This window comes from Danio aesculapii, chromosome 24 (genome assembly GCF_903798145.1).
Source record: "Danio aesculapii chromosome 24, fDanAes4.1, whole genome shotgun sequence".
Taxonomy (NCBI): Eukaryota; Metazoa; Chordata; class Actinopteri; order Cypriniformes; family Danionidae; genus Danio; species Danio aesculapii.
The window spans coordinates 23,967,433-23,995,231 of record NC_079458.1 but is presented as its reverse complement, the minus strand read 5'-3'; the positions used below and the strand labels follow the sequence as shown (position 1 = coordinate 23,995,231).

The window sequence follows — 27,799 nt, the reverse complement described above, 5'->3', positions numbered from 1 at the left end:
TAGGACATGAGGTTAAACGGTGTTTATTACACCATTTTAGCCATATATTTATATAATTGCAACATTGAACATAATCAGTAGCTTGTTAACTTACACAATGAATCAAATAAATAATATATGGCTTATCAAATTGTAAATATTGGTTAAAATGCATTTACTATATGTTCAGTTAATCATGAATTATGTGTTTGCTCATGCTTAACTGATGTAGAATTGTGAACAAGTTAATCATGATTTAAAAGTTTAACTGAGCTTAACTAATGCATAATCAGGGATCCTTAAATGTTTAGTTAACATTAATTACTACTGCGTTTGTTTTTAACTAATGCTTAATTGTTAAAAAATTAAATAATGCTTAACTAATGCATTATTTTGGACCCTTAAAATAAAATGTTACCAATAAATGTATTATTTAAAATAAAATAGAATATAAAATAAAATAGATGAGATGATATAAGATATAAAAATGAAATCTTTACAGACCAATGCAGCAATACTCCAGCAGTTCAATGCAGCAATTCTTCTTAAAAAGAAAAGAAGGTGTAAAGGAACCCTATTTTAATCCACATTATGACACATCGGGGCATTAGCCTCCCATTGCTAAAGATTTCCTGACAGTGTCATTACGATGATTAACAGTTTTAAAATAAAAAAGACGCATTTGACTAACTCAAACTGCCTCCATTAGTAAATAAGCAAAAAAACAAACAAATCCAAACATATTTCCATGATTCCTCACGCTTAATTAGAGAACATCTCAAAAGTTGCATCATTCTCTTGACAACTGCGCACTTGATTACCATCGCAACAACCTTGCAGTAACACCACCTAATTATGACTAATTATGTGTTTCTGAGGGAAGTAATCAGTACTCGCCATTGGCTCCCGGGAGATGATGATTAAATGCTGAAAAACACCAAGAAACCTACCAGCACAAGATGTCGATGGGATCATAATTCTCATTTGAACCAATTCTATGTATTTTTTTTTCATTCAGTGCCCTCCAAAAATATAGGCACCACTGGTAAACATTACAAAATAAACTGTAAAAAAAAGCCTTTATCATCCCCTATTGATTTTTTTCCTTAAAATATTAACCATAGAAACTCTGATTTCACTAAAAAACAAACAACTGCAAAGCCTGGGAAAAAAAACTAATAATGGGTACAACCCTCACAAATCTATATTTATTATTTATTATAATTATTATTTTCTATAATGATGCTTTACTGTATTATATTTGTGCATATACATTAGTTTAGTCAGCACTGAAGCCAAATCCGGAGCTAATATAACAAAAAACTTAAGATCATAGTCCAAATATTTGTACACCCAAATGTATAAGCTAGGGAAAAATATTAAATAAAAAAATGAAGAGAAACATCAAAAGAAAAAACTTGAGAAATCAAGAGAAACAAAAAATATAGACAATTTTGCTGAAATTGTGTAGTATTTAGTTTGATTTTAAATGTATTATCTTTCTATTTCTAAAGATGTCCAGTGACTAAAATATTATTTTAATAAATAATATGTTCTATTATAATCTTTAAAATAATATCTTCAATAAATCTGTTTTGTTTTAAATGCACCAGAATTTATAACATATTTTCACTGAAAATGAATATTCATTTTTTTGACTTCCCAGAGTGTTGTTCCATGTGCTTCTTTGATTACCATGTGCTCCTTTGTTATTCCATGTGCTTCTTTGATTACCATGTGCTCCTTTGTTCTGTCCCTGCCACTAGTTAGTTTCATGAGTTTCACCTGTGTTCCTGCCATGTGTGTTATTTGAGTTATTATGCCCCTTGTATTTATACCCCTGTGTTTGTTTAGTTCCTTGTCTGGTCTCAAACGTCATTCTGAAGGTCATTCTTGTAGAACCCTATGATTCTAAGTATGCATGTTCCAGTGCTTGTAGTAATCAACACAATCTCACGGCAATTCATAACTTTTTGTTTTAGTGGCTAATTCGTATGAATTCGTACGATCTAGTTTAGATCTCAATTTAATACAATTTGCTCATCCCCCAATGACGGTTGGGTTTAGGGGTGAGGTTAGGTGCCACGCCTCCTTTTTAAAATCGTACAATTTCATACGACTGAACTTGTACGAATTCGTACGAATTAGCCACTAAACTGACAAAACGTAAAATACTTACGTTTTCTCGTGAGATCAGGCTGAAATAAATATGTGTTTTCTTGTGTTTCTTCGATTCCTGTGTGTTATTGAGAGTGAGCCTAAAACGTGACAATATGGGTCACCTGGGTGATCGAGAGAAAATAGTTTAACCATGGGCTTGTGTTTCATTGCATACATTTGAGGAAACACAAAGACCAAACTAATATAAGGAGGTCAGACCTTCTCATTTCTGGCCTCTGGAATAGCCTTCCTGCTAATGCAGACAAACTCTCTCAATTCAAAACTAGATTAAAGACCCTTTTTTTGGTAAAGCATACACACAATGCATCACATAACGGCATGATGCATGAGTGTGCTCCATGCAGGTAAGTGGGCTTGACAGCCACCTGTAGGACACACTCCCCCTGTCTTAATGCAGCAGACATTTTGTTAGAAACACTCCTATGCTTTACATGTTTGTTTATATACAGTTGAAATCAGAATTATTAGCCCTTCTTTGTTTTTTTTTTTCTTTTGTTTTTTTTTCTTTTTTAAATATTTCCCAAATGATGTTTAACCGAGCAAGGAAATGTTCACAGTAATATTATTCTAATAGTAATATTATTAGTCTGATAATATTATTTCTTCTCGAGACTCTATAGAATAAAAGCAGTTTTTAATTTTTTAAAAAACATTTTACGGTCACAATAATTAGCCCTTTAAGCAATTTTTTTTCAATAGTCTACAGAACCAACCATTGTTATACAATAACTTGCCTAATTACCCTATCCTAGCCTAATTAACCTAGTTAAGCCTTTAAATGTCACTTTAAGCTGTATAGACGTGTCTTGAATAATATCTGGTAAAATATTATTTACTATCATCATGGCAAAGATAAAATAAATCAGTTATCAGAGATGAGCTATTAAAGCTACTATATTTATAAATGTGTTGAGAATATTCTCTTCGTTAAACAGAAATTGGGGAAAATAATAAACAGGGGGGCTAATAATTCAGGGGGTTTAATAATTCTGACTTCAACTATAACTGCTATTTTCATTCATAGCATGTCTTTTTTTGTATTGATATTTAATATGTCTTGTTCAAATACACTATGAACAGCAGCTACAACTATTATTTTCTTTGTCCTCTATTTCCACCTGAGGATACTCATCCCGAGGCCTCTAGAGATTGTGCAGCACCATTGATGTGATTAAAGTCCTGTGACGATATGATGCAAACTATTGAGGTCTAAGAGGTCTCCTTAATTATGGACCATGCCGTATCCTGAGCAAATGCTGTGGCAACCATGGAGGACTGGGAGACTAATTCCTGAAAGACCCAGTGATAGACAAGTCCTGCATTGATCGCGTGGAGCTATTCACAACTGTAGCTTCTCCACGATGGACGTTCAGCGTTCTCCAGCCCCCAAAGCCTAGACTGTAGCTCCGCACAAAAAGTTTGGCCAGAGGAGAAATGGCCGTATCTAACTGAGCCTGGTGTCTCTTTAGGTTTTTTCCTTCACTTTTGTCAATTATTGAAGTTTTGTTCCTCGCCATTGTCGCCACTGGCTTGCTTGGTTTGGGACTTTCAGCAGTGAAATTTAAACAACACTGAACTGAACTGAACTTCAACTCTGAAAATTGGACTGACACAGTTACAGTTTAAAATTACTAGAACTTCTATGTTAAGCTGCTTTGACACACTCTACATTGTAAAAGCACTACAGAAATAAGGATGTTTAAAATAAAGATGTTGAGGCAAAAGTTTATTGTGCTTTACAATATCAGATGTGGCTATAGGAATCCAGCAAAAACACTGTTTGGAGGATGGTCAAAGTGGCCAGAAAAAAAGAAGAAAAAAAAATTGGAGCTGGAGAATTACAAAAGGTAGTCAGGTACGATGACATCATCTACATCATAATGTTTTTTTAAAGGATTTCAAAAAAAAAAACAAAAAAACTCTTCTGTTGAGAGGTGGAGGATTGTTACCCCTGGGTTGTTAATGAGAGATTTGGTTTTAAGAAAAGACATCAATTTCATATGAATCATCTTGAATAATTTGGATTCACTGAAGAAGCCCTAATCCTTAACATGCTACCATTCCCACCCATTACAAATGGATCCGCCACACTGAGTCATTCATGACATGTCAATTAACTCAACATGTCGGCTGTTAATCTTCAGCGCTTTAAAAAAAAGATGATGAAAACTCAATGCATTTAAATCAGCAGGCTGAAGATTCACTGACTTCAAGCAGTAATAAGTAAAAGTAAGGAGATGGCAATTATGTCCCCTCTGGAATTTGACTTAACTGCGGCTTATTAGCGAGACTACGCTCATTTATGGCACTATCAGACTTCTCATCCACATTTCCAAAGCCAATTTGCAGCTCAAGACAAGCTGAATGGACCTTTAACCTGGACAAGACAAGGACGGAGGCAAACAGGCTGAGCTGCAAAGGGGAAAAATCCACAAAGTATAGATGAAAGTTTACTCTGTGACCCCGACTGGCCTGTATCTGATCATTCGTATATCCTACATCATTAGAAGAAGGATTGCTTTATGTTCATCATCAATTGTGATAGTAATTCTGGTTATTAACTGGAAATGAATGGCATTAATAGGTCTGAAAATGCAGGTTACTTTAAATAAAAATAAAATAAAAAGTACAAATAATACAATTCAACTATTCTAAGTCTTTGGATTTAATGTATTCTGATTCAGAAATAATTACTGTAATAAATCATTATTTTTATTGGATAAAAATGTACTGTGCAATGAGTGTACTGTGGTCCGTCGCAATAATGTGGTTCACCTTTCACGACCTCGCAGTTTTGCTGATTTGCAATTTGACATGCTTATTTTTATTTTATTATTTTTACAGCACATTGTGTTCTGCGTCTTGATTGGCTGTAGACCTTTGTCAATCAATCTCTTCCATGTCTTCTGTACAGTAAAGAATGCGTTCAGCTTGCCAAATTAACACAAATCATCGATCGCTAGCAGTATGAGTTCCAATAAGGATGCAAAAATGGTTGTAACTATCTGCAGCAAGACCATCGTAAAGGGGCTGACACATCGGATGCGCCATGCCACGCAGGGCCATGCATTTTAGAATTGTGGACAGTTTATATCAGGATATGCACAATGGCACCGCAAGTCAGCGGCTGTCTGTGATGCAGGACATCTTTCTGCCGCACCACAGAGCGCCATCTGAATAATTTCATTTTAAATAACATGCAAATGTGCGCGTCTGGTGTGTGCGTCTGGTACACTGGATGCCAACATTATCCGCACAAAAGCTAAAATGCTTTATGAACCTTTTGCTGACAGTGATGAATGTTTGCTCCCGACAACAGGTTTTGATCTTTGATTTCATTCTATAATACTGGACTTTTTTCTATGAAGGTTTGAACTTTGAGAATGTTTAAACAAAAGAGAAAAGTGTGAAAATGTTAATGCCTGTCTGAGAATAGTGTATAAAGTGTGTAGTGAGCAGTGTTGCCAACTATTTTCAATAAAAAGGCGATAAGCTTTGCTCTAAATGTCACTAGATTACGCCATACATCAATTTGCATTTCACCGACGTCATCACGTTCTACCGTTTCTGTTTGTTAAACAGTAACATTAATAACTTTATTTATAATGGTTAATAAAGGGGTATTTATATTTGCACTACGCATTATATATTCATATATGTCAATTTAACAAAATGTATTGCTGTTTAAACACAGAATATCAACGTAGATGTGTAGCGAATTTGACAATCTCTCATACGCAACCCAGGCTCATTCTGAAAACGTAGTCTCGTGGACGTTTCTGGAGACCGCAAAATACGTAGCCGGGGATACGTCCGGCTGCATTTCATTTTTTTAAGCGAACGCTGCAGGGCGGTGTGACGCCGTTCCTTTCGGTGCTTGCCGGCCGGCCGCTCGCCTCCGTGTGGAGGGCTTTCCCGCTGCAGCCAGTTTGTCCGGTTAGCTCTTCGTGTACTTTGGCGGACTCGAAGCGCAGAAAGGGGCTGACCACGACGAAGACCGGGTTTGAGTCCGGGGAAGAGCGGTTCCAGAAATCAGGTAAGAAAACAAAATCCCAAAAATAAAGCAAACCAGAAAAACAGCGGCCTCTAGCGGGTTTACGCGAGGACGGTGCGGGAGAAAGCGCGCACAGCGGCCTCTCGCAGATTCGCGAAAACAAAAACTGCAAAAATACGTACCTCCCGGGACGTATTTCGCGGTCTCCAGAAACGTCCTCGGGACTACGTTCTCAGAATGAGCCTGGGTTGCTCATACGTATTAAACTCAAACAAGTTCCGAGAATGTCTCTAAAATATCTGTGATTGTGAACAAGAACAGAATAAACGGTCAAATTAAATTGTTAAAAGAAAGGAGAATCAGATCGGTTTGACTGTACAATAAAAATACCTCTCACTCCCATTGCTAAATCATTTGCCGTCTGTATGCAGAGGAGTGATCTGCTCTATGGCTGCAGGTGGGAGAGACTGCTATACACAGACTGGGCCACCTGTCAGTGCTCTGAGGCAGTGGAGGGGTCAACGACATCACCCGCAGCTCGTTGAGAAGAGTAGGAACGGTACAGTATGGACACATGAGAGTCTATAAAAATCTCCAGCAACACACAAAAAGTCGCTAGACTTATCACTAGTCGCTTTTTTGATAATTTGTTGCTAAGGGGGTCTGAAAAGTTGCTAAATATAGCGACAAAGTTGCTAAGTTGGCAACACTGATAGTGAGGGGTTTCACAGCCTTAAAACATCTATAATAATTGTAAAAAATAAAGCTGATTACTTCGCAGATTTCACCTATAGCGAATTATTTTTAGAACGTAACCCCCGCAAATAACAAGGGACCACTGTATTAATTTCTTTAATGAATGACTCTCGTAATTCAAAAAAACTGTTTCTCAACAAGTGTATTCAGATCTCTGAATAAGTGACTGATGAACAGTTCATTTGAGTGAATCAAAAACATAACAAAATGCAGTGGGTGTACCCTGATTCCTGAATAAGTAACAATTAACATTATTATATAAAAACTTGTTTGGTTAAAAGAGACTTCAAGCACAATAAGAATAGTCTAATTTCTAAACTAGATCACCCTTATGAATCGTTTGAGTGAATCGAACACAGAGTTTGATTCAACCTGCAGAATTAAAAGATCAATTTATTATGTGTCAGAAAATGATATGACTTTAGTCACTAATAATTAACGCATTACCACATTTAAAAAAACAACAACCCTATAGAGTCAATATCAATCATGGAATAACATTTTTCTGCATTTATTAGTCTGTGTAAACATGTCTTCTTCAACATCTGGTGAATAATTGATTTATTATAAAAGGATCACATATCGGGCCAAACAATATTTATTCCATTAAAGTGCTAAAAGAATGATAAATAGAGCTGTTATGGCCTATGAACAAGTAATGTTCAACTGTGAGGACACCCAAGCAATCAGAATTTTTAGAAATTAATATTTTAAGGATTAGCATTCAATGCAGCACTTCCATAAACCTTATCAGCCATTTATGATGGAAGATTGATCTTGAATGCTCTCAACACAGCGTCTACAACCCTGAGCTGAGGTATTCAAGAAGCATGACTAAAGCAATCATTTATTAATTTGTCAAGGTAATACTTCTTCAGCTAACGATTCTCTGCAGATGGAGAAATAATACAGCTTATAAAACAACACTCAATTTGCATTCTAATGTGAAACGCAGTGTTGAGGAAGGTTGTTTTTATTTCTTACCATGTTGGCACCAAATAAAACCATAGTCATGCCAACTTGCTAATGTAAAAAAAAGCGTTCAATGCTTTCTCTGCCTCTAAATGCTTCTGATTGGTCCATGTGATTGGTACATGCACTACATGTAAATTTGAAATGCTATTAAAATGTGGCACTCAGGTGTATTCATAATATAGAATTCAGAAATCTATTGGAGTTTGGGAGTCATTCATAAAATGTGTTTGAGAGTTATGCGATTCATTAATTATTATTGTCACGGCTTTATCTTGTGGTACAGAAGAAAAAATGGCACCTGGTATCAATTCAAAAGTCCACAATTGATCCGGTAAATCCAATAACATGCTGAAATGTTATCAAAATGTCAGATCCTGGAGACCTATTAGCTTGGGTCAAACCACAACATTAATCTCATAGCACTTACTATGCATTGAACTCCATCAAGTTATTGCCTTATTCGTCCAAGCTGGAGTTCAATGTGAAGTCAATTTGCTTTTGTTGAAAGAGATAAAAGATTCCATAGAGGTGGAGCCCAATTAGCCCTGAGGTTAACAATGTAAGAGTAACTAGCCTTTCTGCTAATGGCCCATTAGCACAGGAATTTGGCAAGAGTGTTTAGAATGTCTATAGGTGTCTTTGGGCTAATGCTGACGAAACACTTCTTACGTCAACAATTAAGGACAACTATTAAGCTGAAAAAAAGCCTGGAAACAAATACATTTGAGACTGTGCACAGATCACGACCTCTTTGTACATTACTTCCGTATAATTCAATTGTTTTTTTTTACCTAAACGATGACATTGGATGTCTATTTTACACAAGTTGATTTGATTCTTTAGGCTCTTAATTAAAAGTCTATAACGTATAACCTAACTTATAACTTAGTCTATAAGTTAACTTAACTACTGGTCTCCTGTCCCTCTCTGTGGATGCAGTATCAGGATTACCAATCCATTCTTAAACTGTTGCTAAGCAAAGCCAGCACTCAACCAAACCTCCCGCATCTGCTGACATTGGTCTATATGACTGACATATAGGAGTATTTGAAGCGGTTTCCACATTATGATGACAAAATGGGAGATAACGACAGGCCATCTCCTGCGCATATGATCACTGCATATAATTTATCATTGCTTGACATTGCAGTCAGTCATTATCAATGTATTATATATTCAAACAAACATCTTTAATAAAAACTGACACCGGTGTATTTAACAAATGCTCAGCTGCAGTTTCTGAGCTGGTTAATGTGTAAATTGACAACACGACACTGGCAAACACAGCTCTGAACATGGAGGATGAGGATCTGATTCAAAACACAAGTGAACGAAAACTGGCATTTACTAACTGTTGTTAAACAAAACAAAACTAAAATGCATTGTGTATAAATATAAATGTGTATTTATATATAAATAAAACCTTAGAACCATCTTTCATACAAATTGTGGGTACAGCTTGAATCCAGCTTTGTATTACCCAAGCTTGTAAACAGTCAGGTGAAAAATGTTTTGCTCTCACAAGCAAGTTTTGCCAAGATATTCCCTTCATATATAGAACTAAACCAGTTTGCTGTTGCCACTACTGAAGATTGGATTTTTTCTAAAGCAGAGATGCCCAAACTAAGGCCAGCGAGCCAAAGTTGGCCAATGGTAACTTTTGATTTGGCCCATCATGCCATCTGATAAGAGAGGGAGAATAAGGTGGATGGTTTAGAGATTGTATGTAACCTTTTATTTGTTTTTTTTAATTGTTCAACTGCAAAAAAGCAAACTGAAATTAAATGTTTAACTTAAATGGTATAAATTAATCAGAGAATTTGGTGAGCAAATTAAGGCAAGGGTAGACTTACAAATGTCACAAGTTATACTGCATTAGTTAATACGACTCAAAGTAATGTTTTCTATTTATCATAATGAAATGAATTAGGAAATTACCCATGGCAACTTTAATGTAAAATACTTAGGGAGGTATATTTGTCTTCGACCCACAGCTCTCAATGATATTTGGTTTTTAGCCCTTCATACAAAAAGTTTGGGCACCCCTAGTCTAAAGGCACCTGTGAGCCTCTAAAGTTACACCCAGTAGACAGCAGACTGCATACCACACCTGAAGAGAAAATAAGGCACCATCAGGTGGGACTAGGTCAGAGCTAAAGTTACCATGAAGTCAAAATTGACACTTACTTTGCTAGCAAACACTACTATTCTTGAAGTGAACCTTTAATACATTTTGTTTGCTTTTTTTTACAAAATAAAAGCTTGGCTAATTTTAATAAGCATAATACTTATCTAAGAAGAAACTGCATACAAGTTTTCCTCAGGTTTCTTTTGATATGGTTGTGTCTGAATTCACAAGAATTTTAAGAAAATATATTTGAATGTTTTTTATTTGTCCCTCTGTGTTCTCTTGTTCTGTCATAAGTTAGTAATTTTATGTATGGTATTTTATATGTACAGTATTATTATTGTATTGTTTTTTTCTCTTTCTCTTTTGTTGTAGTTTTCTAAAATGCAAAAAGCATGTAAATAAAAAATCTATGTGTCCATCCATCCATCCATCCATCCATGTACCATGCTACATATCCATCCATCCATCCATCCATCCATCCATCCATCCATCCATCCATCTATCTATCTATCTATCTATCTATCTATCTATCTATCTATCTATCTATCTATCTATCTATCTATCTATCTATCTATCTATCTGTCTATCTATCTATCTATCTATCTATCCATCCATCCATCCATCCATCCATCCATCCATCCATCCATCCATCCATCCATCCATCCATCCATCCCTGTCTGTCTGTCTGTCTGTCTGTCTGTCTGTCTGTCTGTCTGTCTGTCTGTCTGTCTGTCTGTCTGTCTGTCTGTCTGTCCAGCCTGATCTCACGAGTATTTTATGTTTTGTCAGTTTAGTGGCTAATTCATACGAATTCAGTCGTACGAAAATGTACAATTTTAAAAAGGAGGCGTGGCACCCAACTGCACCCCTAAACCCAACCGTCATTGGGTGATGAGCAAATTGTACTAAATTGTACGAATTAGTTTGTACGAATTGATACGAATTAGCCACTAAAGCAAAAAGTTATGAATTGCCATGAGATTATTGGTCTGCCTGCCTGCCTGCCTGCCTGCCTGCCTGCCTATCCATCCATTCATCCATCCATCCATCCATCCATCCACCATACATGAATGTTACTTTCAGAACCAGAAAGCATCCTATCCATACAGTGCATGGTACTGTGCATTCAAAGACAACACTCTACTGGCTGTGCTTTTCCACCTTGTAAGGGTACAGCCTTTTTCACAATCTGGCACACTCAAATTACTACAAAATTTAAACGTATTGCGTTTGCAATTTCATTTCGTCGTTAAGCTCTAAGAGAAAAACCTGCACATTAAACTGAGTTCTGCAACATGATGCAACTTCACCACATTGCTACAAATAGTGCTGATTGATCATGCACTTTGTAAATTTGTGCAAAAACTGAAATATTAAGTATATTATCAACCAGGTGGTGCTATACTAGAAAAACAACAGATTTTTTAAAGAAGAGGCTGATGAAACCTTATGAGATCTCTATGTAAGAGCAATTGAGTTTATGTGGGGGAAGAATGTCAGCTCACCTGATGCAATGTCCACACGCATGTTTTTCTGCTGGGTGACGTTAATGTGTGCTGTGACTTTTCCATCGTTTAGAGCCAATTCCAGCATACCGTCTGCCAAGGAGCTAAACAGGAGCAGGCCGCTGGGGTTCCAGGTACGAAACTGGAATCCAACAGAAACCATATTGTGGTCCCTCCTCCCAGGCAGCTGAAGAAAGCTGGTGCCATTGTAGAAGACGGGGAACGTGTGTGTGTCCATGCAGGAGAATGTCAAGTTGCGCTGAAATGAGGCATGATACAATACAGTTAAAAGTCATTCATGTACTGTTATGCACTATAAAAACTGCCGAGATGGTTGGCATGAAACGGAGGTTGCAATATACTGCAACTTCTGGTTTATATATACAGTTTATTATTGAAACAGCAGGAAATATAGATTGAGATTTGAAGGTGGTTTCCGATTGGTCTATGTCATGTGGCCAGTGGTGTAAAGTAACAAATTACAAATACTCAAATTACTGTAATTGTGTAGTTTTTCTCAGAAATTGTAATTTACTAAGTAGTTTTGAAAACACTATTTACTAAATAGTTTTGAATACTTTCCCTTGAGTACATTTTTAGTGCTGTATCACTACTTTTACTCCACTACTTTCCTTTAACCTGCAGTCACTACTTTATTTGTTCCTGTCTATGGGGATTAGAAAAATCAGTCCTGTGATTCCTGTCCAATCAAATCGCAAATAGAAAGTAAATCGCATCATAATAATATACCTCAAGACATGAGCTATTAATAAATTCAGCAAACTGTTTGGAAGTATTAAAAGTGTCCAAGAAGATGTCCAAAATCTTTACACACAATGACCCAGAGTCTGTTTCGACTGCATGTCACTGATGAGAAAATGATGAATGTTTACTGTAGCACGTCATGAGTTGCCAAGTACGATGCGATCCTGGATTAACATCTATTAGGATCCTGGTTTTTGTTCGAAAATGTAATCCATACCTATTCCCTACCCCTAAGCTTAACCATAACTGTAAATTATTCCCAAATCAGAGTGGAATATTAGTTGGATAACAATCATGTAGAGGTGCGTAAACCTAAATTTAACATAAAGGGTAAACATATCCCTTAATTCTGATGGGCTGATTGGAATGTTGTTCCAGGATCAACATAGATGTTAATCCAGGAACATGTCCTAATTGGTGAAATGAGGTTGGCGGTTGAACTCTATGATGACTGAAATGGCCTTAACGAATGACTAAATACACAACAGAATGTTACGTTTACACACACATCCACAAATTACATTTTAACAACTTTTAACAGCATAATACTCACTACTAATGAGTTATTTTAAAGTGGCTACTTTTTACCCATACTTTGAGTTATATTTACAACAGATTTTTACTCTTTTTTTACAGATTTTATACTTTCACTACATTTTTGGGAAAGTAATGGTACTTTTACTTGAGTAATATTTTCCAGTACTCTTTCCACCTCTGCAAGTTGTTTTGATTAACAGTTACAATGATGCATAGTTTGAAAAAAGAATGAATAAAAGTTGAAAGGACAACAATTTGCAATAAACAATGCATTATTCTATGAAAAAACACAAATTGTTCATTTTACAATTATGGAGTGTTTTATTATTAATTAATTTTTTTAATAAATTTTTTTTGAGGGAAGAGTGTTTTAACAGGTGGTTTGTCAACCCTACTCACTTGTGTGAACCACACTTCATTAATGCAAAATGCATTTTTTTGGGCTGAGTTTTATGGCATTTAGATGCAGCTAAAATAAATAAATAAATAAATAAATAAATAAATAAATAAATAAATAAATAAATAAATAAATAAAGCATTTTTGTCTTGTTTTCCAATACAAATATCGAAAAATTTCGATGTCAAAATGCATTTGCTTGGGAAGTTTAAAATGTAAATTAAATAAAATTAAAAACAAAACTTGCCTTTCTAAGTAACTTTGCTTTTCAAATAAATATTGATTTAAGAGTACTTAGATACTTTCACTGGAAATTAAATTAATTATACTGCATTTTGTGCACAGTCATTAAAAAAATTAAGATGGCTATAGAACTTTCCCCTGATGTATCAAACATGATTTTATCTCCCATTTAATCTCCCAACCTGGCCAAGATGGTTGATAAAACATGTTCAAAGCAGTTAAACTCAGCAGATAACTCCTGTTCCTTGCAGGGCTTGTGTAAAATAGATGTCTATTGTAGAGCAGCAAGTTTGATGCAACACACTATATTATATTTCTCACAGTCAACATCTTTAATACATAGCAGCAAATGAAGTGACTACAAAATAAACCTGCGTTTGAAATGGTTGAGGACCTTTCATGTGAAACACGGGCTTAAAGAAAGATCTCTCAAACTGCTGTTACAGCAAGTTCCCCACCAAACGGCAGATTTCTGAAGCTGGAAAAGGGGCACGGGAAAGCAACGATGAGGGCTTTTATTCATGACTCTCCAGCTCCTCGTCCTTCTAAATGGTAATTCTGAGGCCCCAAATGCACTTCAGCCTTATTTCAAATATAGAGAACTTAATCAGTCTCATCACAATGAAATAGAAAAGTGCACTCAGCCTTTCTCAGCGCTTCATAAGAGAACCTCCGCCCATGTGATGTGTTTTATCAACCTTGAATATAATCCTTCAGACATGAATAATAATTCAAAGGCTGTCTATGGTGGACACATGTCAGGTTTGGAAAGAAGGAGAATCGTGCTATTTTTACAGATATAAAAAGAATAGTTTGGGTAAAAATGAGAATTCATCATTTGCTCATTGTTGTCTGGTTCCAAATCAGTGTGACTTTCTTTTTTGGGGAATATGTAAAAAGGAGAAAATATTTAGGGAAATGTCTAAATCAGGCATCCTCAAATAGCAAACCACAATCCAGTTTCTGACTCCAATAGAAGACTATGAGACAGGTACTGTAGCATCATTTTACTGATTCTAAACATGTCAAAACAACATAGCAGTCCAAACCACAATTGCTCAGGGTAACAATTTGGTAACTTTTTTTGGATGCTATCTCTCCTATTATTTATATTTAGAGCCAAACACGCTTTTGAAGGGTCTTTCAGTTTTGTGTGTGTTGCTTCTTTTCAACAAGGACCAATAATGCATTATTTGTTTTAACAACAGTAACAAACTTAGTGGGGAAAAATGATGGATACTTTCAATAAAATGCATTAGAATTAGGGCTGAAAAATCTGATATTGTGCTATTTTGATAATCTGTTATATTTATTGCATTATGAATCTAATGATTTGGATAGCTCTATTCGGAAAATTTGTATTAAAACAGTTGAATTAGGATGATCAAGTATTTTTAGTGCGTTTACATAAATGATAACCCATTACAAGCATATATAAATACAATGGTGCAAAGATAAAAGTAAAATAAACAGTGCTTAATGGTTTTCTGCAGAGTTCAACAGGTACAGAAATGGAACTATCAAGCGTAAAATAACATGATCATTGCGATATTGATACTCAAATGATTTAATGAGCAGCCTATGATCAGTTTTGTCTTCATAAATGAGTGTTTAAATAAGCTGTGGAAGGATGTTATGCATTTTTAATCAGCATGAGAAGAACATTTCAAAAAACACAATGTTGACAAAAGGTTATTTTAGATGATAATTTAAAAGTTATTATTTTGTTTTTAGATCTAATGCCTACTTATTTTAAGCAAATTACTTTTCAAAAATCCACACTTAAAGAGGAAAACCTTGAATCCCTGTATAATATTGTCACATGGCTTTCTGACCTATCTAAATGTAAGACTTTTAATAGCCTGATCAAACTTCTTATCTTTTAATTTTCATATCCACTTGGACTCAGCAGATGAGATATTTTATCACAGCTCTGGCTCTCAGAGCCCAATATATTAATCTCTGATGACTATTTTGACTTTTTTTCTTCTCTTTAGAAAGTACTGCTCTGCTCAGATATAAATTTATAACTATTCAAAAAAGTTGTAAAAAGTTTAGCTTGCACCTCTTGGATATTTAACTGAATACGCCTGGTCTAAGTGGGTCAGTATTAGTGTTGGGTATCGTTTTGGGTTATTTAATGTTGCTAAATTGATAATTTTAAAATGGTACCGGTGCCAAAATAGTGCATGAACCAATACTTTTGAGCCACAAAATTAAGGTGGATGACTCTAAAAAAACATTTTAATTGACAAAAAATATATATTTTACTTATTTTATTTAATAAAAGTAGGACTTATTTAATATAAAAAGTTATTTGTAAGTAATTGCTGGAAGAATCTTGTTTTAATGGAATTCGATACCGCACGCTGAATGGAAAGAAAAAACATTTTGTGTGACGCATTTCGTGACGTGGGTGTCTGTGGCCCTTTAATCAAAAATCGCTGTTTACATGGTAGACTCTTAATCAGAGTATTGTTTTAATCATATTAAAACCAGAGTATTGATGTAAATATACTCAGTGAGTGCCAAATTACGATGTCCAAAGCATTCCTCTGCCTTTAAGTTGATTCCATGAGGCCTCAAATGTTTCAACAAGTTTGTTGTCTTTCCCCCTTATACGCAACTTTTGTAAAGCATCTGCTTCACGTTGCGGTATCAGAATCCATCCTTGTAAAATATAGCCACACTTTAAAATGCTTAATTTAACAATCATGTGTGTGGATAAATCTGAAGGGAGTCGCTCACCAGATGTGCTGCACTGCACACGTTGCCGTCTATATGTCGCTAAACAACAAGAACAAATGGCTAACATCGACGATGGTGCCCGTATCCCTCAAAGTTGCTTAGAATTAAATGTTTAGAGATAGAGTGACACAAAGCATACATAAGAGTGCCTCTGATGTACCCCTTTATGCTTTTACATCCTTTTTGCAGCGCCAGTGGCACCGAAATTAAGCACTGAAATTCATATGCTGATCAGTCCGGTGCATATCAGTTGCACAGGTACTGGTGTCATATTGGCACCGGGTTTCTTATCCAACCCTAGTCAGTATACCACATTTTGAACCCATCAACATTAATTAAGTTCTTAACATTTGTGCAAAAGAAATGGGATTTGGTGACTGAGTCAGATCATGCCATTTTGGCTCCTAAATTCTTGTTATGTCATGGACTAGGAACATGTCAGAGTACATATTACAGTATGTGACCTTATGGTTTATATGATTAAGAAGGCAGAACTTGCAACAGAATTAAGGAAACATTGTAAACGCAGCAGTATTGTTGCCATATCACCAAACATTCACCTGTATTAAACTGTATACAAAAAAGCATCCGTGTTCTTATTAGTCAGCATCACAATAATAATACAAACATAATTCCCATAATTCTGATAAGTAGCCCAAACTGTCTGTCAACAATTGTAGATTTGAACAACTACGCATGCGTTCACGCAGATGCACCGATGCACGTTCACGCGGGCCAATGTCACGTGGACACCAATGACAGCGGTAAAAACAAATGCTGAATCAAAACTTTTTAAAATCCTGAATGAATATTGGAGTTGAGTTACTTTTGCACGCTGGAGGAAGGATGATACCATGGCTGAAGTATTTCTTTTAGACAGGTAATGTTATGTTTTAAAATATAACATTTTGTTGGTACGAATGGGTTATATGCACAGAAGTGTTGTTCAGCCACTGAAATCCCACTGAAAGATTGATTGCTCAATTTCATAAGGGTTCATTTACAGCACTGATAATGTAGATTTTCATTTAGATTAACAACAAAAAATAAGAAACTATTATTATAGAAACTATTCCTTCCAGCCTGCTTTAGGTGAAGTTGGCTTTATATTCACATTGGTTCATTTTTGAACAATGACAACCTGTGACGCTTATATTGTTTACCATGCTACTTTGAATATTCTGTCTAAAATAGCATGCAAGTATGGTTTAGTAATAAGTGTAATTCCTAGACCCTGCTGGTAAAACGCTAAGCATACAGTAGTCACTTTAAGACAAAGTGCGTAAGAGAGTGAGACTGATGATAGAGTGATGACAAGTTTTGCTTGCTAATTACACAACAAAAAATGTGATATAATACAGTTTTTGGTTCAGAATTGTAGTATTATAAATACTATAAAGTTTTCTAACTGGCGAATGACATGATCTAGTGGGTCTGTGTCATCTTTAATGTGTGTGTCCGAGATTTCAGGAGGCGTGGCTTTGGACGACAAGGGAGGGATTGTATTTGAAAGATATTACGCCAATCGGTTAGCATTTAGGCAGATCACCTTCTGCACCTTAAACATATTTTTTTGGCAGTGTAGTATTTTAAGCAAGATGTCTTCAATGACACACTATATGAAATAAAAAAATCAATTTTAAGTTTAAAACGTCCAAATGCAGGTTAAAATTGTGTAGTTTGAACCTGGCGATAACGGTTTGGAATGACATGCACAAACACGATTGGTTTATTTGCCAAAATCCAATCTCCCTAACAAAAATATGTGAATCTAATTGAAACAAATTTAGATTTAACACCGCTTGCCTGATGTTCTGTGACACGATGTGCTAGTGTAACTCTACAACAGAGATAAAGACTGCAATTTTCATCAGAAAAGACAGTGTATCTCTTTTTGTTTACGGTTCCATTAATGAAGCGCAGAACACTGATATGCGTATTGGATATGATGTGCAATTAAAGCATTCTTTGTAATATCACAGTCGGTGGAAATTAGATTATTATCAGCGCTGACAACAGTCATCAAATCGGTGTAGATGATTAACATTCCCATCAGCTTGTTGAAACAAATGAAACGGATCCTTACAGCATAGATATGAGGTTGAAAATGCGAGCTCCATCAATATCACATTCTGAAGCGTCAACCTTGCTCAGCTCTTCATGGTCACACACCTCCACAAAACCCTCCAGGTGAAAACAACCCACCCAAACATGTTAAATATGCACTCAGCTGTCATGAACAGGAAACGTATGCGCTCAATATATGCAGTTGATTGTCAAGGGAATACACTCACAAAGCTAGACGTGTCCAGTTTCTTTCTTCTGGCCAGGTCAGTGATGTTTTCCCCATTGTAGTTGATGCTTTCCATGCAGCCTTTGAAATTCCTTCTTCCTCCTATGACTGGCTTTCCGGAATACGGCATTCCTCCAAAAGTCAGCTAAATGGAGCAATGAGACATGAGCCAGATAAAAATAGACAAAGCATTACAATACAGCATTACAACCTAAGAACAATGCATAAAGGGAGTGGGGTAAGATGTGTCAGCGGTTGAGCGGAGTCGCCTCCTTAATCTACTAAACTGTGTTAAATGTTCCCGTGTTAGAAATGCATATGAGACAAGTGATAAGCCGTGTTTATGCTAAAAATGCGTTTTGTATGTCAGAGTAAATTTTCCACTTGTCGGATAAAATGAGTTTTGTGTCAAAGCAAATGAATGCAGGTCTATGCTGTTATATTTGATATACATACAGCATGCATGGTGGTGGAGTGCCAGAGTAAAATGTCATGTGAATTAGCCAGTTGAAAATTAGACAGTAATTTGGTCACACTTGTTCAAAGTAACTATTTTGGGAAAATAAAAAAATGTCTCCTAACACAAGTTACAAACAGTGTTTCAAAAAATATAGTTTCAAAAATATGGTTTTAAGCATCAAAATATATCTGAGTGTCAATGGACAAACCTAAAGCAAGAGCACCTAAAACAATTTATTATTGTTTTTTATGTTTTAAATGTTTCTCATTTTCTTTGTATGTATTGAATATTTGCTTTGGCAATACTGTTTTTTTTTAAGTTTTTTATTATTAATTTTATTTAATAATTTAAATAAAATTATTCGGTTAATCAAGGCGGCATTTATTAAATGTACAAGAAAAATGTTAAATTGTTAAATACTTATTTATTAAATATTTATTTATTACTTATTGTATGTATAGTTTCAAATCAAAATATTACTCATTGTTGCTTTTATTACTATTGCATTAATTATAAAAATATAACTAATACTAATAATGACAATATTATTTAAAATTAGAGTGATTTCTGAAGGATCATTTGACTGAAGACTGGAGTAATGAAGCTGAAAATTCACCTTTAAATTCATTGGAATAAATTATTAAATTAAATATTAAGCTACTTTTAAACAGTTATTTTATAGTGCAATAACATTTTACAATTTGTACTGTACTTTTGATTAAATAAATGCAGCTAAATGCAGCCTTGGTGAGCAGGAGAAGCTTATTTTACAACATTAAAAATCCTACAGACCCAAAACTTTTGACCGGTAGTGTATGCATATATATATATATATATATATATATATATATATATATATATATATATATATATATATATATATATATATATATATATATATATATATAAATACATATATATATATTTTTTTTTTCATACACTTATAAAACACACTGTATATCACTTGCACTATGAAATGTATCATCGTATATATTATAAGATGATATCTCCTAACCATCTAGAGCCTAAAAAGAAGCAACAAATTTCGGTTACATTTAGAACATGAAGTGTTAAATGAGATATTAAAATACTCTATTTAAGGATCACTGCACCCAGAATATTTTTTATTGCAGTTTTAAATTTTCATGCTTTGCCACTATTCTTCAAACCATTCGGATTTGCCTGTTCATCAGCCAGAGTTTTGAATAATCTAAAATATTAAAATGCACTGTACTTACATTTTAAAATAAGCTTGTAGTTCGTTATATATATATATATATATATATATATATATATATATATATATATATATATATATATATATATATAATATATATATATATATATATATATATATATATATATATATATATATGTTTTTCATTCTGTAAATATATACAGTATGTCATGCTGAATGACAATAGAATAGTTTTGTTTTTCAAACATAATAAAATAAACCTTTTACTTGTGATCATATTTTCTATGTATATACAATCTTTTTTGTGTGTGTTCAGTTTATTTTGATGCTGATGCTGGTTCAAAACAAGATTTCCCAATTGACTGCATTGCTAAACAATTGTTTCTTCAATGCACATTATTCAGTACATTTTTATAAGTGTTGCTACGCTTATTTTTTACATGTAAATCATTCAGATATTCACGAATGATTTAAGTTCCTTCTTACCAAGACATGACAGATGTTTTATTTTTATTTTGCCGTAGTTTATATTCAGCAGACAGTACACTTTTTAATTCAATTATAATAAGATGGCAAACTATAATTTAGCTTTATTATTATTTATTATTATTAATTATTATTAGTATTATTATTATTATTATTATTATTATTATTATTATTATTATTATTATTATTATTATTATTATTATTATTATTATTATCATGCATTCATTCATTCATTCCCTCATTTATTTTCCTTCAGCTTATTCCCTTTATTCATCAGGGGTTGCCACAGCGGAATGAATCGCTAACTTATCCAGCATATGTTTTACACAGTGGATGCCCTTACAGCTGCAACCCAGTACTAGGAAACACCCATACACTTTCACGCCCACACATATACGCCACGGCCAATTTAGTTTATTCAATTCACCTATAACGCATGTATTTGGACTGGGGGAAACTGGAGCAACCGGAGAAAACCAACGCCAACATGCAAACTCCACAAAGAAATGCCAACTGACCCAGCCAGTACTTGAACCAGCAACTTTCTTGCTGTGAGGCAACAGTGCTAACCACTGAGCCACCGTGTCGCCATTATTACTATTAATATTATTATTATTATCATCATCATCATCATCATCATCATCATCATAGTTGTTGCCTCTGCGAAATAAAAAGTGCCATGTTTTGCCCAAGTCAAAACTGCATATCAGTAAAAAGAGAGCTTTAAATATTTTGTGATGCATATACTTTAAACACACAACCTGCTGTTTCAGCTGCAAAATCTTCAACTTGTGACAACTGAGTAAAATTCCAAATATTTTGTTAAATCAGAAAATATCTAGCTATTGAAATATGCTTATTAAGCACTATTATTCATGCAATGTCAAACCGAGCACCAGAAAGGAGCACTAGAGCTTTCAGCACAACAGTCGATAAGTGCAATTGTTTGTAAATGCTTTCTGTGCTCCGGCACAAAACGACTCGCCGCTTTGGATCTGTTCTCGGCTCAATTAATCAGACACTTTCACTTTAATTGGGGTCAATTTGTCTCAGACCAACTGAGCTGTAACCAGTCCTGTAGCATCCAGTGGCTCCAGGAGTGTCTGAGCTCAATTGAATAGACAAGCTTTCCAGCCATATTCTTTACGTCACCGAAAATAAATTTCCAATACATTCCTCCTCATTTCGGTTTGATTGCATTAATATCCTGCAACCAGAGATGTATAGTAACGAAGTAGAACTACTTCACTACTGTACTTAAGTACTAAAAGGCAGTATCTGTACTTTACTGGAGTATTGTTTTTTTCTCCTACTTCCACTTTTACTTAAGTACATATTTTCGATGAGTTTAATACTTTTACTCCGATAGATTTTTTATGAGCTGCATCGTTACTCATTACTAGAGGTGTCAAAATGGTCGATATCGGTTCAGTAATAGATCATAACGGGTTATTACGTACTGACGTCATTTATCTCCTATGTGCGGTGTCGCAATACTATGGCGAAGGACGGAGGCGCGAGGGCGAGTGAAGGCGGCACAGCACATGAGCCGCTATTTCACTGCTACAGAGAAATGTTGTGAGACTCCCATCTCTGCCTCTCTCACTTTGGAGATTTGACCCGCTGGCCTGGTAGGCGTGTATGAGGTGCAAGTTTTCTCCACTGTGTCTATTATAGATTACCTGTGATAACCGCGTATTATACATACATAGACTGTAACCGCGGCTGTTCTTCCCGCCATCAGTGAACAACGCTTTCATTTCTAAAGCCGATAGCAGCCATTTCTGTTGAGAAGGTGAAGACAATAACTAATCAAAGGGGTGTAAGACCTCGCCTGTCAGCGTTTAAAAAGCAGGCGGGAGAATATTTACATTAGTTTATTTGCTATAAATGCTCATGCTGTCTTCTGTGCATGAGTTTGTTTGATACATTCAGAAAGAGTGTTTTCTTTGAGCGGGTCAAATTAAGGGTACAGTTCATATATCTTACTGCTGTATTAAAGGACACAATTGTATTACAAGTAACCATTTAACTGTCACACCAAGAAAAAAACCAATAGAATTTTTTTATTTATTGCATTTCTTAATTCCTAATGTCGCTAGTTAACACAATCAATTCATTTTCCCCCAACACATCCCATAATTTCTAAAATATCTGCCTCTACCAAATGGTTGAGATGTTGGTTTATGGTAAAAGTACCAGAATGAATAAATATACTATAAAAATATGAAGTTTAGGACCAATTTAATTAAAACATAATCAAAATGAAACATTTTTGAATACTAAATCATAGCCATAAGCCATAAAATATTTCAGATTTTCATTTAACACAGTAATATACACGTTTTCTTTTTTTTTACAATAAAATCAAAATCAAGTGAATTAGAACGTTCGTTAACAACCAGTAATTTGTGCTCCGAAAATGGGTTTCAATAGCGTTTTGAGTGGATTATGGACTGTTTTTGTGACACACAACTTTGAAAGGTGTGTGTTAAAGCTGTTATAATCTGTCAGATCTGTGGTTCAAGCGTGAGAGAAAAACAGTATCGTAAGTCATGTTTCTTTTCGTTCTGCTTAATGACGTGCCCCCAAAAAACAGATTTAAAATAAACAAAACAATATGATGTCTTTTGACTGCATTCTTTAATAACTACATTACACAATACTTGTACTTTTACTTTCAGTACTTGAGTAGTAAATTTTGAAATAACTACTTGCAATACTTAAGTACAAAAAATGTTGAATACTTTAGTACTTCCACTTAAGTATGGTGCTTAAAGAGCACTTTTACTTCTACTCAAGTGACTTTTTGATAGAGTACTTGTACTTTTACTTAAGTCTGGGTCTCTAGTACTTTATACATCTCTGCCTGCAACACATCATTAGAATGGATTAACCTGGCGGACTGCAGGTGCAAAAAAATTACAAGGCACACAAATCTCTCTGCAAACAAAGTTTATGGCAGAGTGAACCTTACTAGGATGAAACGTTACAACAACGCAGCTTTATTGACGGCTGCAGTTTGATTGGAGACCTATACAGAAATCCTTCAAGGATTTGGAGATAATTACAGACCTTCTATTTTGAGACTGTTAGCAGCCTGTGTAGGATTGAAATAAGATCTGGTGTAAAACTGGACTTATCGTGCTGAAAATTGAGCTTACATCAGCACATGTTTGTTAATGATGCTCGAGTTCTTTTTCTCCAAATCTCCAATTTTTTTTGCTAATTTGAATAAATCAGGACAATGTGTAAACCTTTGATTCACACTGTAAAAAATATGTTAGACAATATATTAGTTCAAACTATTTAAATTTTCAATAATTTTTTTTATTTTTATTTCAACCTCATAAATTGTTGGAGGAAAGATCAAGGTCTCATAATGCAATTCAAAAGCATAAATAAACAGAAAAAATATGAATCACAAAAACAGAAAACTATTAATTTATGGATATGTTCTGCAGTGTTTGTCTTTCATGACAAAATAAAATAAAATAAAATAAAATAAAATAAAATAAAATAAAATAAAATAAAATAAAATAAAATAAAATAAAATAAAATAAAATAAATAGAAAAAAATTAAATAAAACAAATAAAATGAAAAAATAAAATAAAGTAAAATTAATTTAAATTCAATTCAAAAGTAAAATTAAATTAAGTTAAATAAAAAAATACTAAAATTAATTGAAAAATAAAATAAAATGAAAAAATAAAACAAAATTAAATTCAACTAAATAAAATGAAAAAATAAAATAAAATAAAATGAAAAATAAAATAAAGTAAAATTAAATAAAAAATTTAATTAAATTATATTAAATTAAATTAAATTAGCATTTCTGTGTTGAGTTTGCATGTTCTCCCCGTGTTCATAAACTAAATTGGCTGTATATGTGTATGGATGTTTCCCAGTGATAATAATAATAATATTAATAATAATAATTTTAATAATGGCGACACGGTGGCTCAGTGGCTAGCACTGTTGCCTCGCAGCAAGAAGGTCGCTGGTTCAAGTCCTGGCTCGGTCAGTTGGCATTTCTTTGAGGAGTTTGCATGTTGGCATTGGTTTTCTCCGGTTGCTCCAGTTTCCCTCACAGTCCAAAGACATGCGTTATAGGTAAATTGAATAAACTAAATTGGCCGTAGCGTATATGTCTGGGTGTGAAAGTGTATGGGTGTTTCCTAGTACTGGGTTGCAGCTGTAAGGGCATCCGCTGCGTAAAATCATGTGCTGGAAAAGTTGGCGGTTCAACTAAATAAAATAAAATAAAATAAAATAAAATAAAATAAAATAAAATAAAATAAAATAAAATAAAATAAAATAAAATAAAATAAAATAAAATAAAATAAAATAAAATAAAAAGATAAAATGAAAAAAAAAATAAATAAAATGAAATGGAAAAAAATAAAATAAAATGAAAAGTTGTTTTCACAAATGATGTTTAGACAAATCAGAATAAGTACAGTTTATTCTATTCATCCAATTACTCTGCCTCGTAATACATTGTGTGCCTTCTTGAGCACCAGCAGATGAATTTGCTTGTTAAAGACGTTTTACTTCAGGAAATAATGTGCAAACCATTGTAGTTAAAAAAAAAATGCAGAGGAAAACCAAGTTATGTTGATTTAAATAACATAATACCACAAAACCAGCACTAAAACTAAATATTTAAAACTAATCGAAATAGGAATATAGAAATCTTGCACTGTCATATCATCCATGTAGCTATATCTTTATGTAATTAATAATTTCTAAGGAAGATACAAAAAAAGAACAGATTTTGGAGCATTACATCCTGAGCTGTAGCATCCCATAATGCACCTGCTTGTTAAATGAAGTTCAGAGCAATAAATCATTCAGTTTCTCAGTCGTACCTCATAGTCCAGGTCAAGGTGGTCAAACTCCCCGTTGGTGCGGAAGTGCTGAGTGTGCTGATCAAGGGTGAAATTGACATTTCTCCTGTAGCGCTCAATTACTACAGAATGCCAATGATGATCGTCCAGCAGACTGCCGCTGGTCACTGATGTATGGCCCAGGATGGAGCCGTGCTGATTGCTTCCTGCAGTTTATTAGACATAGGAGACGATCATTAATATCAGACACACCATATCTTCACCTTCATTGCAAAATGCGTATTGATGGGAAGAACTTCTGAGAACGTCTTTGTGGAGGATATGAAATGTTTATGTCCCGATGATACACATGATAATGGCTTTTGTGTTTTACAGTCTATCAGTACTTCTTGTCCCTCCGGCTAGGTTTTCCTGCAATGCCGGTCTATGATATTAAATTAATAATTTGCACAAAAGTGAATGTCCTGTTTTTGGTGAGTCATGCTGTTTTAAAGTTCTTTATTCTGTACAATATTCTACGGAATTCAGTCTTTAAAAAAAAAACTATCGTATGAGGAGAAAAATATATTATAATAATTAAAATATTCTTCTTGTGGGTTCTACAAAAGAAGGTATGAAATAAATGGGTTGGTACGATTACAAATATTTATTTATTGTTAGGCTTTTTGTTGTTGCTGTTATTTGTGCTCACAAAGGATGCATCTACTTAATCATTAAATCAAAAAGTAATACAGAGGGAAATTAATAAAATTCTAACTATTTGATTATATTTTAAAATGTAATTTAAAAAATAATTTGTCTGAAACAGAAACATCTGTAACATAACAAAATTTTACTTATTAAATCTTATTAAACAAAACTTATTATACTTATTAACTTAAATACTTATTAAACAAAACAAAACAAAACAAAACAAAACAAGCAAAAGTAATCTAAAATAATAAATAAATAATAAAACAAAATTAAATTAAATGTAAAAAAGTAAAGTACAGTAAAGTAAGGTATGGCCAAATAAAGCAAAGCAAAGGAAAGTAGACTACACATTAAAGGTCTGCATTCCTGTGGCTGTACCACGTGACCCGACCAGATTTTTTGCGGCGCAGGAACAAGTTTCCGTATAAAACGCGGCAGCGGTTTGTTTTAATTTGAACGCGAGCAGCAGGCTAACAATACAGAGTTCCCAAGTCCCAACATTATTTCAGAACAGCATATCTGTGATTTCATCATGCTTATAGAGCACCGGTAGAGCCAGTGCACACGACAGTACACATGCTGAATGCATCATCTGCATAACGGTCCTCAGAGCGGGAGTTACAAACATGGAAGTGCAAAGTAAAAATGCGCTGTTTTTCAGCTTGCATTAGAAAATGATCAGTTTACTGTTAGGAAAATCTTTTTCATGTGTCATAGATGCAAATATACAAAAAAAAAAAACCCTTTGTGCGATGTGATAATACCTCAAAGTTTTATGCTTTAGTAGTCACAAGACTGGAACCTCAGCAAGGCACTCATGTCTCATCACAAAGGGGCAACCAAAACTGACATTTAGGCCCAATCCCAATTCTACCCCTTAGCCCTTCCCCTTACCCCTACCTCTCGTTTTACATGTTCACATTAAGGGATAGGGGTGTTCCAATTCTCTTTAGCGTGAAGGTGTAGGGCTAAGGGGAAGGGCTAGATACCCCTTCAAATGGAGATTTTTCAGGACCCCACTCGAAACCAATGGGTATGAAAATTTCCCAGAATACACCAGCTTCAACAGCAGAATGGTTGCACCCGGAAGTCAGGAGATGCACAAATTAGTATTTTTTGGTCATTATTACACATTTTTACAACAAACAAGCATATGTTTAATACATCCATGACGGCGTTCGTGTTTTACCGTCATGCTTTAAAAAAGTTATATAAATAAAACTAAATTTCGCTATCTGTAATCCCTAATAATAACTCCTGTATAGCAGTCCCGCAACATGCGGTCACTCGATGATACTCGAATACCCTGTCAAAAAAGTCTAGTGGCTCGGAATGTCCTTTTTACAGTGTATGGTGTAATGTTAATGTTTTTATTTGTGTGATTACACAGATGAATATGGTCACGTGTAAATGCACAGTAGTTACGAGCTTATTGCCACATTATATCGTTATGATAACATGATATCGTTGTATTTGGTGAATTCCTGAAGAAAAATAATGCAACTGGAATAACTACAGCAGTTGCGATCGTCAATCTCATATGAAGCAAGAGATTGTGCTAAAATATGATGACGTGTGGAGGTGTTGTAGTGGTGTCCCATTTCTTA

The 27,799-nt window shown here is 34.4% G+C and overlaps 1 protein-coding gene across 1 annotated transcript in view; it reads right to left on the bottom strand.

Annotated features, from left to right (window-relative positions):
- Positions 1 to 27,799, bottom strand: part of cntnap2a (contactin associated protein 2a) — a 765,137-nt gene that overhangs the window by 410,883 nt on the left and 326,455 nt on the right. The window contains exons 6-8 of the mRNA XM_056451014.1: positions 25,521 to 25,705; positions 18,506 to 18,649; positions 11,522 to 11,780 (exon numbers count right to left, since the gene is read on the bottom strand). Of these exons, the coding sequence (XP_056306989.1) occupies positions 11,522 to 11,780; positions 18,506 to 18,649; positions 25,521 to 25,705 (588 nt within the window). The remainder of the gene's footprint in view (positions 1 to 11,521; positions 11,781 to 18,505; positions 18,650 to 25,520; positions 25,706 to 27,799) is intronic.